This window comes from Sinocyclocheilus grahami, unplaced genomic scaffold, assembly GCF_001515645.1.
Source record: "Sinocyclocheilus grahami isolate Dianchi unplaced genomic scaffold, SAMN03320097.WGS_v1.1 scaffold631.1, whole genome shotgun sequence".
NCBI classification, from domain to species: Eukaryota; Metazoa; Chordata; class Actinopteri; order Cypriniformes; family Cyprinidae; genus Sinocyclocheilus; species Sinocyclocheilus grahami.
In genome coordinates this window covers 160,277-175,220 of record NW_015505810.1, presented here as the reverse complement: position 1 = coordinate 175,220, position 14,944 = coordinate 160,277, and the positions used below count along the sequence as shown (strand labels likewise).

Here is a 14,944-nt window from a genome sequence, read left to right as displayed (position 1 = left end):
ACTTAAACACTTAAACTAGTCACACACACACACACACACACACACACACACACACACACACACACACACACACACACACACACACACACACACACACACACACACACACTCACCCATGTCAGGAGACTGTCACACAGCTGCCCTCGACCCAAAGCCTCCAGAGCGCTCATGTTCCGCGGATACACCAGATACACGACCAGAGAGAAGTCCTGCAGAACCAGAACTAGAGCTAGAGCTAGAGCTGGAGCTGGAACTAGAGATGGAACCAGAACTAGAGCCGGAGCGACGAGAAGCTGGTTTTGAGGAATAAAGCGCCGGCGACAGACGAGCTTTCCCTCAGGGGTCCTTCGGCTGCCACCCTGCAGGATCGGGGCACCTAATGCCTGACGGAAAATATCACGGCAGAAACCCGCTTTGCTGAAAGATGATCTTAAAACGGGGGAAACGTTACTGTTTACTAAAATTAGTATGGTAAAAAAATCGCGCATATAAGACTTGATGAAGTGAGACAGGCAGCGAAACGCGCGGCTTTCCACAAGGCGACGGCAGAAGAGAGCGGAACTGTGTGCGGGTTTTATTAAAGGGAACCGTGTTTTTATCAGATCTGATGAATACACATAATAACATGTCTCGGGTTTCCCCAGAATGCCTTTTGTTCTTCCGCTCTCCGGAGCAGAAGGGGGCGGTAATGAGCCAGTGATCCGCCATATAACACGAAGAAGAAGAAGAAGAACGCGGAACTAACCGAGCCCACAACACACACATTTATCTTTGCGAAAGTGTATTTGAGGCCTGAAACTGCAGTGTTTATCTCATGTAAGTGTTTCAATGGAGAGAGAGAGAGAGTGTGTGTGTGTGTGTGGAGAGAGAGAGAGAGAGAGAGAGAGAGAGAGAGAGAGAGAGAGAGAGAGAGAGAGAGAGAGAGAGAGAGAGAGAGAGAGAGAGAGAGAGAGAGAGAGAGAGAGAGAGAGAGAGAGAGAGAGAGAGAGAGAGAGAGAGAGAGAGAGAGAGAGAGAGAGAGAGAGAGAGAGAGAGAGAGAGAGAGAGAGAGAGAGAGAGAGAGAGAGAGAGAGAGAGAGAGAGAGAGAGAGAGAGAGAGAGAGAGAGAGAGAGAGAGAGAGAGAGAGAGAGAGAGAGAGAGAGAGAGAGAGAGAGAGAGAGAGAGAGAGAGAGAGAGAGAGAGAGAGAGAGAGAGAGAGAGAGAGAGAGAGAGAGAGAGAGAGAGAGAGAGAGAGAGAGAGAGAGAGAGAGAGAGAGAGAGAGAGAGAGAGAGAGAGAGAGAGAGAGAGAGAGAGAGAGAGAGAGAGAGAGAGAGAGAGAGAGAGAGAGAGAGAGAGAGAGAGAGAGAGAGAGAGAGAGAGAGAGAGAGAGAGAGAGAGAGAGAGAGAGAGAGAGAGAGAGAGAGAGAGAGAGAGAGAGAGAGAGAGAGAGAGAGAGAGAGAGAGAGAGAGAGAGAGAGAGAGAGAGAGAGAGAGAGAGAGAGAGAGAGAGAGAGAGAGAGAGAGAGAGAGAGAGAGAGAGAGAGAGAGAGAGAGAGAGAGAGAGAGAGAGAGAGAGAGAGAGAGAGAGAGAGAGAGAGAGAGAGAGAGAGAGAGAGAGAGAGAGAGAGAGAGAGAGAGAGAGAGAGAGAGAGAGAGAGAGAGAGAGAGAGAGAGAGAGAGAGAGAGAGAGAGAGAGAGAGAGAGAGAGAGAGAGAGAGAGAGAGAGAGAGAGAGAGAGAGAGAGAGAGAGAGAGAGAGAGAGAGAGAGAGAGAGAGAGAGAGAGAGAGAGAGAGAGAGAGAGAGAGAGAGAGAGAGAGAGAGAGAGAGAGAGAGAGAGAGAGAGAGAGAGAGAGAGAGAGAGAGAGAGAGAGAGAGAGAGAGAGAGAGAGAGAGAGAGAGAGAGAGAGAGAGAGAGAGAGAGAGAGAGAGAGAGAGAGAGAGAGAGAGAGAGAGAGAGAGAGAGAGAGAGAGAGAGAGAGAGAGAGAGAGAGAGAGAGAGAGAGAGAGAGAGAGAGAGAGAGAGAGAGAGAGAGAGAGAGAGAGAGAGAGAGAGAGAGAGAGAGAGAGAGAGAGAGAGAGAGAGAGAGAGAGAGAGAGAGAGAGAGAGAGAGAGAGAGAGAGAGAGAGAGAGAGAGAGAGAGAGAGAGAGAGAGAGAGAGAGAGAGAGAGAGAGAGAGAGAGAGAGAGAGAGAGAGAGAGAGAGAGAGAGAGAGAGAGAGAGAGAGAGAGAGAGAGAGAGAGAGAGAGAGAGAGAGAGAGAGAGAGAGAGAGAGAGAGAGAGAGAGAGAGAGAGAGAGAGAGAGAGAGAGAGAGAGAGAGAGAGAGAGAGAGAGAGAGAGAGAGAGAGAGAGAGAGAGAGAGAGAGAGAGAGAGAGAGAGAGAGAGAGAGAGAGAGAGAGAGAGAGAGAGAGAGAGAGAGAGAGAGAGAGAGAGAGAGAGAGAGAGAGAGAGAGAGAGAGAGAGAGAGAGAGAGAGAGAGAGAGAGAGAGAGAGAGAGAGAGAGAGAGAGAGAGAGAGAGAGAGAGAGAGAGAGAGAGAGAGAGAGAGAGAGAGAGAGAGAGAGAGAGAGAGAGAGAGAGAGAGAGAGAGAGAGAGAGAGAGAGAGAGAGAGAGAGAGAGAGAGAGAGAGAGAGAGAGAGAGAGAGAGAGAGAGAGAGAGAGAGAGAGAGAGAGAGAGAGAGAGAGAGAGAGAGAGAGAGAGAGAGAGAGAGAGAGAGAGAGAGAGAGAGAGAGAGAGAGAGAGAGAGAGAGAGAGAGAGAGAGAGAGAGAGAGAGAGAGAGAGAGAGAGAGAGAGAGAGAGAGAGAGAGAGAGAGAGAGAGAGAGAGAGAGAGAGAGAGAGAGAGAGAGAGAGAGAGAGAGAGAGAGAGAGAGAGAGAGAGAGAGAGAGAGAGAGAGAGAGAGAGAGAGAGAGAGAGAGAGAGAGAGAGAGAGAGAGAGAGAGAGAGAGAGAGAGAGAGAGAGAGAGAGAGAGAGAGAGAGAGAGAGAGAGAGAGAGAGAGAGAGAGAGAGAGAGAGAGAGAGAGAGAGAGAGAGAGAGAGAGAGAGAGAGAGAGAGAGAGAGAGAGAGAGAGAGAGAGAGAGAGAGAGAGAGAGAGAGAGAGAGAGAGAGAGAGAGAGAGAGAGAGAGAGAGAGAGAGAGAGAGAGAGAGAGAGAGAGAGAGAGAGAGAGAGAGAGAGAGAGAGAGAGAGAGAGAGAGAGAGAGAGAGAGAGAGAGAGAGAGAGAGAGAGAGAGAGAGAGAGAGAGAGAGAGAGAGAGAGAGAGAGAGAGAGAGAGAGAGAGAGAGAGAGAGAGAGAGAGAGAGAGAGAGAGAGAGAGAGAGAGAGAGAGAGAGAGAGAGAGAGAGAGAGAGAGAGAGAGAGAGAGAGAGAGAGAGAGAGAGAGAGAGAGAGAGAGAGAGAGAGAGAGAGAGAGAGAGAGAGAGAGAGAGAGAGAGAGAGAGAGAGAGAGAGAGAGAGAGAGAGAGAGAGAGAGAGAGAGAGAGAGAGAGAGAGAGAGAGAGAGAGAGAGAGAGAGAGAGAGAGAGAGAGAGAGAGAGAGAGAGAGAGAGAGAGAGAGAGAGAGAGAGAGAGAGAGAGAGAGAGAGAGAGAGAGAGAGAGAGAGAGAGAGAGAGAGAGAGAGAGAGAGAGAGAGAGAGAGAGAGAGAGAGAGAGAGAGAGAGAGAGAGAGAGAGAGAGAGAGAGAGAGAGAGAGAGAGAGAGAGAGAGAGAGAGAGAGAGAGAGAGAGAGAGAGAGAGAGAGAGAGAGAGAGAGAGAGAGAGAGAGAGAGAGAGAGAGAGAGAGAGAGAGAGAGAGAGAGAGAGAGAGAGAGAGAGAGAGAGAGAGAGAGAGAGAGAGAGAGAGAGAGAGAGAGAGAGAGAGAGAGAGAGAGAGAGAGAGAGAGAGAGAGAGAGAGAGAGAGAGAGAGAGAGAGAGAGAGAGAGAGAGAGAGAGAGAGAGAGAGAGAGAGAGAGAGAGAGAGAGAGAGAGAGAGAGAGAGAGAGAGAGAGAGAGAGAGAGAGAGAGAGAGAGAGAGAGAGAGAGAGAGAGAGAGAGAGAGAGAGAGAGAGAGAGAGAGAGAGAGAGAGAGAGAGAGAGAGAGAGAGAGAGAGAGAGAGAGAGAGAGAGAGAGAGAGAGAGAGAGAGAGAGAGAGAGAGAGAGAGAGAGAGAGAGAGAGAGAGAGAGAGAGAGAGAGAGAGAGAGAGAGAGAGAGAGAGAGAGAGAGAGAGAGAGAGAGAGAGAGAGAGAGAGAGAGAGAGAGAGAGAGAGAGAGAGAGAGAGAGAGAGAGAGAGAGAGAGAGAGAGAGAGAGAGAGAGAGAGAGAGAGAGAGAGAGAGAGAGAGAGAGAGAGAGAGAGAGAGAGAGAGAGAGAGAGAGAGAGAGAGAGAGAGAGAGAGAGAGAGAGAGAGAGAGAGAGAGAGAGAGAGAGAGAGAGAGAGAGAGAGAGAGAGAGAGAGAGAGAGAGAGAGAGAGAGAGAGAGAGAGAGAGAGAGAGAGAGAGAGAGAGAGAGAGAGAGAGAGAGAGAGAGAGAGAGAGAGAGAGAGAGAGAGAGAGAGAGAGAGAGAGAGAGAGAGAGAGAGAGAGAGAGAGAGAGAGAGAGAGAGAGAGAGAGAGAGAGAGAGAGAGAGAGAGAGAGAGAGAGAGAGAGAGAGAGAGAGAGAGAGAGAGAGAGAGAGAGAGAGAGAGAGAGAGAGAGAGAGAGAGAGAGAGAGAGAGAGAGAGAGAGAGAGAGAGAGAGAGAGAGAGAGAGAGAGAGAGAGAGAGAGAGAGAGAGAGAGAGAGAGAGAGAGAGAGAGAGAGAGAGAGAGAGAGAGAGAGAGAGAGAGAGAGAGAGAGAGAGAGAGAGAGAGAGAGAGAGAGAGAGAGAGAGAGAGAGAGAGAGAGAGAGAGAGAGAGAGAGAGAGAGAGAGAGAGAGAGAGAGAGAGAGAGAGAGAGAGAGAGAGAGAGAGAGAGAGAGAGAGAGAGAGAGAGAGAGAGAGAGAGAGAGAGAGAGAGAGAGAGAGAGTGAGTGAGTGTGTGTGTGTGTGAGTGAGTGTGTGTGTGTGTGTGCAGCTGTTTCCTGTGAATCACTGTTGTGTTTATTTTCATATAATATTTATTCTCATATATATAATCAGGCTTATATTGTCCGCCCATGTGACAGATGATTGGTATATAAGGTTATTATTCTCATAGATTATCAGATGTGTAATGTTATTATTATCAGCTCATCAGACATTTAAATGTAATGTTATTATCAGACATGTAGGCTAATATTCAGAAGTATGAGATCTGTAACTCAAAAGCAGTAATATTATGAAATATTATTATAATGTAAAACAGCTGTTTTCTCTGTGAATCTCTGTTAAAGTGTAATGTATTTCTGTGATGCGCAGCTGTATTTTCAGCATCATTCCTCCAGTCTTCAGTGTCACATGATCTTCAGAAATCAGTATAATATGCTGATCTGCTGCTCGAGAAACATTTCTGATTATTATCAATGTTGAAAACAGTCGTGTTGCACAATATTTTTGTGGAAACTGACGCATTTTATTTTTCAGGATTCACAGATGAACAGAAAGTTGAAAAGAACAGCGTTTATTTGAAGCAGAAGTCTTGTCACAGTATAGATGTCACCTGTGATGAGTTAGGTGTGTTTCTGATGAGTGCAGGACAGCTGTGTGTGAGTCTCTGTCTGGAGGATATGTGCAGGTGTGATGGAAGCAAGCGTGTGTTCGGCTCCAGATGAGGACTCTCTGATTGAAGGAGTGAGCGACTCTGTGCTTCTGGTGCTGGGGCTCAGCGTCACCTTTCTGCTGGGTCTGGCAACGCTGCTCTGCAGGTGACACCCTGACCTCTCACTACTGAAACATATGAAGCATGCTATCTGGAGTGTGATGGAGTGTACTAACGCAGTGTTCTGGTGTCAGGAATGAGCAGAGGATTCACCCGGAGCATCAGGAGCAGGTGCGTGTGCTCCGAGAGCAGCTGCAGGTTTGTGAAACATGCCTTATTTAGGAGTCCGGAATAGAAGATATATTAACATGAACGTTTCGCAGAGCTTGAGTATAAGCATTAAGATGATGGTTTTGAGTGAAGCTGCATTGAAACACGTGCTCCTGTGTTGATCAGCTGTCGGAGCCCAGGCCTCAGTATTACTCGGACATGTCGTGTCCCGTGTGTCTGCAGCAGGCCGTTCTGCCCGTGGAGACTAACTGCGGTCATCTGTTCTGCGGTGAGACTGAGCTCAGGTCCAGTTAAACATGAGCGTATCTGCTGATCGGTAATCACGTCTCTGTGTTTAACCGCAGGGCCGTGCATCGTGGCGTACTGGCGCTACGGGACGTGGCTGGGCTCCATCAGCTGCCCCATCTGCAGACAAACGGTGAACATAAACACACGTCTGTCCTGTTCTGAAGCGCGCCGTGTCCAGTGAGCTTTACTCTCACTTCTGCACTCATCAGAAAGAACCACACAACCAGTGCTTGTTTAGATTTAGCTTTAGTCACATGAATTGTTTTCGCTTTAGTCTAGTTTAGTCGGGTAAATATCACACAATTTTAGTCGACTAAATCTAAAGGGTTTAGTTCAATTGTAATGCATCATTGTTTTTTATTTCTGTTTTGGTTATTTTAGTACATCAGGTTAAGCTAAAGCTTATAAACTAAATTAAATAAGTTTTTTGTATATGAATTTTATACATATAGATTTTTAATTTGTTATCATTTATTTTATTTCAGTTAATGAAGAATATTGTTAAGGTTATAGTTGTAACTATTAAACCTGATACTAGTAGCATGTGTTGAGTGTTTATTTTCCTGCGGTGAGATCAGGACTGGATATCTTCTTCCCAAATCGTCCTTCCCTTACATTTTCGTCGGTGAGACAAATAATGATGAGCACTGTGGGTTAGTGAGTGTGTGTGTGTGTTGTTGGTTTGTCAGGTGACCCTGCTGTTCCCGCTCTTCCGTGACACGGGGGGGGCTCAGGTCGAACCCGTGCTGATCCTCAGAGATATCCACGACTACAACCGCCGCTTCTCCGGACAGCCGCGCTCCGTGAGACGCTTGCATCATAAACACATCACTAGCATGACAAATTAATACGCCTGTCCCGTTTACTGTCATTACTCCCCCTCGAGGCCTAAGTTTCTCTCTTCAGAGGAGGATATTTTGAAGATCGCTGGATTTTCCAGTCCCCGTTGACTTCCAGTGTTTTCCCATACTGGGCATTATTACAATTAATGGCACAATGAATGTTTGGAAATGTAAACTGATACTTCCTCCTGACACACTCCAGCAAAAGATAGAAACAACTGACTTAAAACCATTTCTAGCTGCTGGAAATACTAGCGTTGATTGTTTTGGCCAGCAGTGTGTGTATTTGTTAGTGCACTGAAGTACTCTGTATTTTCCGCTGGGTTAGAAGAGCTCTGGGCTGACTGTGTTTGTGTCTGTGTGTGTCTGTGAAGCTGCTGGAGCGTCTGCGGGACGTCCCGACGCTGCTGCGGCACGCCTTCAGAGAGATGTTCTCCGTCGGAGGCCTCTTCTGGATGTTCCGCGTCCGGATCCTGCTGTGTGTGCTGGGCGCGCTGATGTACCTGGCCTCGCCGCTGGACTTGATCCCCGAGGGAGTGCTGGGGCTGCTGGGCTTCATGGACGACTTCTTCGTCATCCTGCTGCTCTTCATCTACATCTCCATCATGTACCGCGAGGTGGTGACGCAGCGGCTGGCCGGATGAGCGTCTGATCTCTGCTGCTGCTTCCGCTTCGTCCTGCTTCACTGGCTTCATGAACTGAACATTCAACGCATTCGTGTCATAAGAACGCTTCCGATTAAACCTCACAGTGTTCTGGGTTCAGCGCAGCATGAAGAAGAATCCAAAGTTTGAGCTGATAATCCGTCGAAACCTGCTGAGAGACTTTTCTGCAATATTACAGATGTGTTTAATATGATAGAGCTGGAATATGACACACAGACTCGTGCTGCAGCTGAACGTTTGTACATCTCACACACACACACACACACACACACACAGGGACACACAGAGAGACACTCTCTCACTCTCTCACACACACACACACACAGACAGACACAAACACACTCTCTCACACACTCACACAGACACACACACACACTCCTCACACAGACACACACACCTCACACAGTCACACACGCACACACACACACACTCACCAGTGTCTTCAGTCTGTCATTTTCTCTTGACGAAGCTCAGATGTCATTCAAACAGGGCAGATTTCTGCATTAAAGAAAGAGATTCTAGAAAATGAAATTTAGTTAATCTGTGTTTTTGATGGATTTTTTGAAGTGTTGCATTTGTTACATTAAGAGTTACAGAAGCAGATAAACAGCTGGAGAACAGCAGAATAACACATGAAATAAAGCACTAAAAAGGCCTGCAAGCTTGGTAAAATGACTAGAATGCATTTTGGGAGTATTGGAAGAACTGAAGCAGAACTTAGTAAAGCATTTGGCTTGATTTCCACTGTGTTGGCATTTCCCCCTTAATGTTTAATTATGAAAAATCCCTAATCACTTTCAGTGTTTTTGAGCTTTTCTGAATCTGTTCCCGAAGCAGAAGAAGAGCCGGGGAACAGCATCAACATAAACAGTCCCTTCGTTTATCCTTCTCATGTTCAGCCCCAGAAAACTGTTGATGGTTCAGCGTGCTGTGTGTTCTTTGCCTTTATTGAGCAGACGGGAGCGGGACGTTAGTGCAGTGCGACAGGTCTGAGATCAGATGCAGGTCACTGTAGATTTACTGAAAGAAGCGCATTATCATTCCTCACAGCTAGTGATGATACATCTGTGTAACACTTTATTTTAAGGTGTCCTAAATGTGTTGTAGAAGGGACACTATCTGCACGTGGATCAGCACTAAACCGTGGGAATGTGTCCAGGGCAGATGTGTGAGTGATTACACACCCCAACAATCCTCTTATGCCAGTATAATCCTATAATCAGCCGCTGCCATGTTTCGCTGTCACAGCACTAGCACTTGATTTTATTCTTATTGTCTCGCAGAAGTAGGCTTTCAGATCAACCGCAGTCGTTCCTGCTGCAAACCCTGAATGAGGAGCTGGATGAGAGCAGACTGATCTCGCTGAGAGCAGCAGGGGGCAGCAGACGCTCGAGAGCCTCACTGCAGAACATACGTGTGTGAAGAACATGAAGAACATGATCACTGACACTAATATCAAGAGCTCCAGGATTTCACCGGGGTAAATAAGAGGCCTACAAGTCCCCTAATCACCTAAAAACCTTTAGCTTCATTTCTTTGAAGCCTTTATTTAACCAGGAAAGAACCTCTCTGAGATTAAACATCTCTTTTACAGGAGTGTCCAACAGTGCAGCACAACAATAACATAGCAATAAAAGTACTGCATTAGAAGCATTTGCAAATCATTAAATAGTTTTCTATTGTGCTTTAAAAATGTAAAAAAGTGTTTTAAAATGACTGAAAGACATTTGTTTGAAGAGAGAGATTATAATAAGACTGGGAATGCAATGAATAGTTACCATAGTTACATCACTGCAAAAAAATGCTTTTCTTAAAAAAAAAAAAAATTTTTTAAATATTAAAAACATGCTTAAATCAAGAAGGATTTTCTAGACAACTAAAAATAGTTTTCAGAAAAAAACAAGTCAAAATGAAGTGAGGTTTTTGCTTGAAACAAGTAAGATAAGTCAAATCTAAGTAAGAGAAGCATTTTTTGCAGTGGAAGAGATGGCAAAAAAACAACATTTCTTTGTAAATCAATAAGTGCTAATGCATTTTCCTTCGAACAGCAAGAGAAGACCAGGCTACTCTTATATAATGCACAGTGATGTGTAGAGAATTTGCAATCTGTAATAAATCTTAAGGCACCATGATACACAGCTCTCAAGTAATTAATGTGTGAATTAAAACGTAGTGTGTCATCAGTTCTGATGCCCAAGTACTTATACTCTGACACTAATGCACTCCGTTTCCACTCTTTCAGGCCTTTGGACTCATGTTTTCTGACTTCTGGGTCTGTTTGAGCTTCTCTTGGTCTGTTCCTGAAGCGCTAGGAGTCACTCAGAGCCTCAGAAGTGAGCAGTGTTCAGCAGAGCTGCAGGTTTAGGACGGCTCGTTCTTCACTGGTCACTGAAGAGCTCCTTCATCTGTCTCTAATGCAGCCGGATCGCTCACAGTATGTCATGTTCAGCCTCCAGTGGCTTTGGAAAAATGTATAAATAGATAAAAGAGATGAATGTTTATTAAAGGGGTCCTATTATGCTCTTTCACAAAGTCTTGATTTTGTTTTGGGGGTGTACTAGAACAGGCTCTCATACTAGGTTGTTTACCATAGATACCGGCAAGCTTCTGTGTAAATATTGCATCAAAATCAAATCAATTTGAGCACGATTTAAACCCGGATGATTGTAAGCACTCTAAGTTCGTCTGTCTTGGGAACGCTAGCGTGTCTCCGACACAGTGATGATAACACTCGTTGCCTTCTCTAGTGCAACTCAACCAGGTCTCGTCCCATTCGTCCATATTTCTGATATCACAAATCCCGTAAAACATGCGTTGTAGTCCAAACGAGTCGTTCATTGTAGTTTTTGAAAAGTGATTTCTGTTAAATAAAATATCTCCTTTTGAATTGGACTTTGAGCTTTGTAACTTTGCAGATGTTTTGTATGCTCAAACAGCAACATTACAACATTACAGACTAACTAAAGTTGAAAAAGTGAAAAAGCATAATAGCACCCCTTTAAGTAATTACATGTATAAATAATGCTGTGTTGGCTGGAGCCAGCTGAATTAAAAAACAAAGTTCTTATTGTGTTTTATTACTGGTTTGAGTCAGATCAAAAAATCACTTAATATATATACATATATATATATATAAATAATTTGTATTCTACTTCATTTGAAGTTCAATTCTAGTTCCTGTCTGCCTCAGTTTAAATTCAGAACTTCAAGACTAGTCATAAAAAAGTTCAAGACTGGTCATAACTTCTTAAAGTCAGTAACAAAACAGTAGATTAATCTAATTTGAATCTGAAAAGTAAGACTGAGCACACCTTGGCTAATCATTCTTAACAGAGCGCTTGTGTTTATGCAGCTGTCCTCTGAACTGCAATTTGAGAAGCATTGTGAATTAATTTCCGAGTGTTAATGTACCTGAGAAACAAGAGCGCAGCATCTTTACAGCTCTGTCTTTGAGCTTCTGTTTTTGCAGTAGCTCTATAGCCTCGCTGCTGAGAAGTAATAATGTTCAAAGCAGATGTCATAAATGTCAGACCGGGAAGATTTTAAAATGAGCGGATTAATTTTTAAATGTGTATACCTTCACGCTGTGTTAATACAAACAGAAGAGAGAAGACAACGAGTGTAATGAGTGTGTGTGTGTGTGTGTGTGTGTGTGTGTGTGTGTTCATGTGTAATAAGTGTTTGTAATGTGCTCTAACAGCTATAGTTGAAATGTTAATGCAATAGTTGTTTATAGTTAGTAGAATGTCTATAGAGTGGACTATTACAATAAAGTGTAAACAGTAATCTGGATTGTCATGATAAACCCATCAAACACGGCTGAATGCTGTAAGATGATGTTCGTGACATCTGACCCGGTGCGTGATCTGAGCTTGAGTCAGGTGACACAAACACAGCCGCTGTTTTAAGACTTATACTCACATAAGTGCGCATACTCACACACACACACACACACACACACACACAGGTTTACATTTGTGAAAAGTGGGGACTCTCCATAGGCGTAATGGTTTTTATACTGTACAGACCGTATATTCTATTGCCCTACACCAACCCTACCCCTAAACCTACCCCTCACAGGAGACTTTCTGCTATTTCAGATTTTCAATACACTCCATTCTGTGTGATTTATAAGCGTTTAGAAAAGTGGGGACATGGAGTAATGTCCTGAAAAGTCACCTTCTCCTTGTAATACCTGTCATACCTTTGTCATTATACACATTTATGTCCTCATTTGTCACAAAAACACACACACACACACACACACACACACACACACACACACACACACACACACACACACACACACACACACACACACACACACACACACACACACACACACACACACACACACACACACACACACACACACACACACACACACACACACACACTGCAGGATCTGCCATGGTCAGTGATGATCTTTGACACTGGTTAGATTAGCGTTTGATTTGTTCTCTATACTGATCTCTTCTCTTCTTCATGCAGTGTGTTGCGTTCGTTCTGCTTCACTGCTTAACACGAGGAGCGAGCCGCAGCCAGAAGCACTGACGCCAGTGTTTCCCAGAAGTCTGTGCGTCTGTCTCTCATGTTCTGGGTCAGTAAATAGAGAGGTGGAATCATCCCGGTCCCACCCAAGACCTGCTGTTTCTCATGCCCTGCTGCCCGTCTGGCACAGCATTATGGGTAGGTCTATAGGCGTGTGTGTGTGTGTGTGTGTGCGGCGCCCAACCCAACGCCCACACAACCGATCCTGCCATACTGTATGAATGCAGACGGCTGGGTTTCGTTTAAAGTTACAAAAGTTTGTGCCGGTTTACCAGGAAACGAAATAATTTTTAAAAGTAGCAGGTTAATATTTTGAGGAAGGACTAGTAATTGTGTTTGGCAGCTTTCAGCAGCAGAGTGTGAGTCTGAAATATCAGCGGCTCTTCACGCATCTCTTCAGTTTCCACACAGACATTTGCAGAGATTGCTTTAGTGTTTCAAATGAATGTTTTCCATACCACTCTTGTCTTGACTGTTGTTCGTCTCCTCTCATGTCAATCAAACAATCACTTCCTGTTTAAGTCAAGTCACCTTTATTTATATAGCGCTTTTAACAATACAGATTGTGACAAAGCAACTGAACAGCATTAATTAGGAAAATAGTGTCAATAATGCTAAAGGACAATAGTAAACACTCATTTTCAGTTAAAGACAGTTCATCATTGAATTCAGTGATGTCATCATCCAGCTCAGTTCAGTTTAAATATTATCTGTGCAATCAAGTCAACGATATCACTGGATATTAAGTGTCCCCAACTAAGCAAGCCAGAGAAACCAAACCTCCATCGGTGACAGAATGGAGAAAAAACCTTGGGAGAGACCAGGCTCAGTCAGGGCCAGTTCTCCTCTGACCAGACGAACCAGCAGTACAGTTCCAGACTGCAGCAACGTCAGATTGTGCAGAGGACTCATCTGGCTCCTGTGGTCGGGCTAATATGGTCATACTTCCTGGTTCTAGTAAGAACTCTAGCTGCTGCATTTTGGACCAGCTGGAGTTTGTTTATTAAGCGTGCAGAACAACCACCCAATAAAGCATTACAATAATCTAACCTTGAGGTCATAAACGCATGGATTAACATTTCTGCATTTGACATTGAGAGCATAGGTCGTAATTTAGATATATTTTTGAGATGGAAAAATGCAGTTTTACAAATGCTAGAAATGTGACTTTCTAAGGAAAGATTGTTATCAAATAGCACACCTAGGTTCCTAACTGATGACGAAGAATCGACAGAGCAGCCATCAAGTGTTAGACAGTGTTCTAGGTTATTACATGCAGAGTTTTTAGGTCCTATAATTAACACCTCTGTTTTTTCAGAATTTAGCAGTAAGAAATTACTCGTCATCCCGTTTTTCATATCGACTATGCATTCTGCTAGCTTTTCAAATTGGTATGTTTTGCCGGGCCACGAAGAAATATAGAGCTGAGTATCATCAGCATAACCGTGAAAGCTAACACCGTGTTTCCTGATGATATCTCCCAAGGGTAACATGTAAAGCGTGAAGAGTAACGGCCCTAGTACTGAGCCTTGAGGTACTCCATACTGCACTTGTGATCGATATGATACCTCTTCATTCACTGCTACGAATTGATGGCGGACAGATAAGTACGATTTGAACCATGCTGATGCACTTCCATTAATGCCAACAAAGTTTTCTAGTCTATTCAAAAGAATGTCGTGGTCAATAGTGTCGAACGCAGCGCTAAGATCCAGTAGCACTAATAGAGAGATACAACCACGATCAGATGATAAGAGCAGGCAGGCCCGGCACCAGAGGAGGGGCTGGGGGGGCCTGGCCCCCCCACGGACATCCCTGTGCCCCCCCTTCGGATGGAGAGAGACGGTCTGACTTGAGTTTAGCGTGTATTATAGTCTTACTCATACAACTACCTGCTGTTGCTTCTGATTGTTTTTAGATGGAAAAGCTGCCCATTACCCCTCGTCTAGGATCTGTTTTCTTCGTAATAATAGCATAACGAAATAGATTTGTCAGGCAATCCAGTGTATCTGCACTTCTGCTTTGGAAAGCGTCAAATGATTTTACAATGCATTTTCGCAGAGGTGAGCAATGTAGCCAATCACAGACATGTTTGTTGATTTCTAAAATGCAATGGCCAATCAGATGTTTTTAGGTTGGAATCCACGCACTCATCGCTCCAGTCACCGTTTTTTGTCCAGTGCTGAGTTATATCATGCTCATAACTCCTTTCTAACAAAGACATTAAAAAAAGTTTAATCGTGTAGTCAAGTTCATTGTTTAGTTTTTTTTTTTCCTTTGTGAGATCGTGACACTTTTTAATAAATTTAAAGGGAGCACTCTTTGCATATATTCAGAATTTAAATAAAACTTGTGTTTTTCATGCTTGACAAGCGGCCACGTACGACACAGACAAAGCTAACTACTACACTATATAGAAAAAGATAATAATTTCAGAAGCACAGATGTGATTCTGCAACCGAGCCTGGTCCAAACGGGGGACATATCCTAATGACAATGACGAATTAATAATATTCAGAAGAGGATCTATGACTTCTGGAAGCACCTCTTTTAGGAGCTTAGATGGAATAGGGTCTAACATACATGTTGTTGGTTTAGATGATTTAACAAGTTTATACAAATCCTCCTCTCCTATAGTAGAGAATGAGTGGAGTTGTTCCTCAGGCGATCTATAGCGCACTATCTG

At 44.4% G+C, this 14,944-nt stretch overlaps 2 protein-coding genes and 1 long non-coding RNA gene across 6 annotated transcripts in view; 2 read left to right on the top strand and 1 right to left on the bottom strand.

The window, feature by feature from the left end:
• The window catches only part of LOC107558073 (hook microtubule-tethering protein 3), a 30,223-nt gene extending 29,633 nt beyond the window's left edge, over positions 1-590 (bottom strand). For both annotated transcript variants that reach the window (XM_016241696.1, XM_016241695.1), the window contains exon 1: positions 114-590. In XM_016241696.1, coding sequence (XP_016097182.1) covers positions 114-488 — 375 coding nt within the window. In that variant the 5' untranslated portion in view covers positions 489-590. The remainder of the gene's footprint in view (positions 1-113) is intronic.
• A 136-nt stretch (positions 591-726) lies between these two features.
• Positions 727-8,018, top strand: LOC107558074 (E3 ubiquitin-protein ligase RNF170). 3 transcript variants are annotated; one of them, XM_016241698.1, is made up of 7 exons: positions 727-816; positions 5,623-5,787; positions 5,876-5,939; positions 6,078-6,180; positions 6,257-6,330; positions 6,890-7,003; positions 7,417-8,018. In XM_016241698.1, the coding sequence occupies exons 2-7, from the start codon at positions 5,663-5,665 to the stop codon at positions 7,684-7,686; spliced, it is 750 nt and encodes a 249-aa protein (XP_016097184.1). In that variant the 5' UTR covers positions 727-816; positions 5,623-5,662; the 3' UTR covers positions 7,687-8,018. The 3 variants fall into 3 exon arrangements, with proteins under 3 accessions (XP_016097184.1, XP_016097185.1, XP_016097183.1); XM_016241699.1 differs by having other exon boundaries at positions 734-816; positions 5,618-5,787; positions 5,876-5,912; XM_016241697.1 differs by having other exon boundaries at positions 734-816; positions 5,618-5,787.
• A 52-nt stretch (positions 8,019-8,070) lies between these two features.
• Positions 8,071-12,377, top strand: LOC107558075 (uncharacterized). The gene is made up of 3 exons (XR_001605455.1): positions 8,071-9,187; positions 9,950-10,141; positions 12,199-12,377. It is a non-coding gene; the product is annotated as an uncharacterized lncRNA (long non-coding RNA).
• The last annotated feature ends 2,567 nt before the right edge of the window (positions 12,378-14,944 follow it).

What these genes read in the sequence shown, in the direction of transcription:
- LOC107558074 (XM_016241698.1), top strand. Translation starts at nt 5,663, where the DNA reads ATGGAAGCAAGCGTGTGTTCGGCTCCAGATGAGGACTCTCTGATTGAA. An exon ending in GCCCCATCTGCAGACAAACG is followed by an intron (nt 6,331 to 6,889) that starts GTGAACATAAAC and finishes TTGGTTTGTCAG; the next exon opens with GTGACCCTGCTGTTCCCGCT. An exon ending in TCTCCGGACAGCCGCGCTCC is followed by an intron (nt 7,004 to 7,416) that starts GTGAGACGCTTG and finishes GTGTCTGTGAAG; the next exon opens with CTGCTGGAGCGTCTGCGGGA.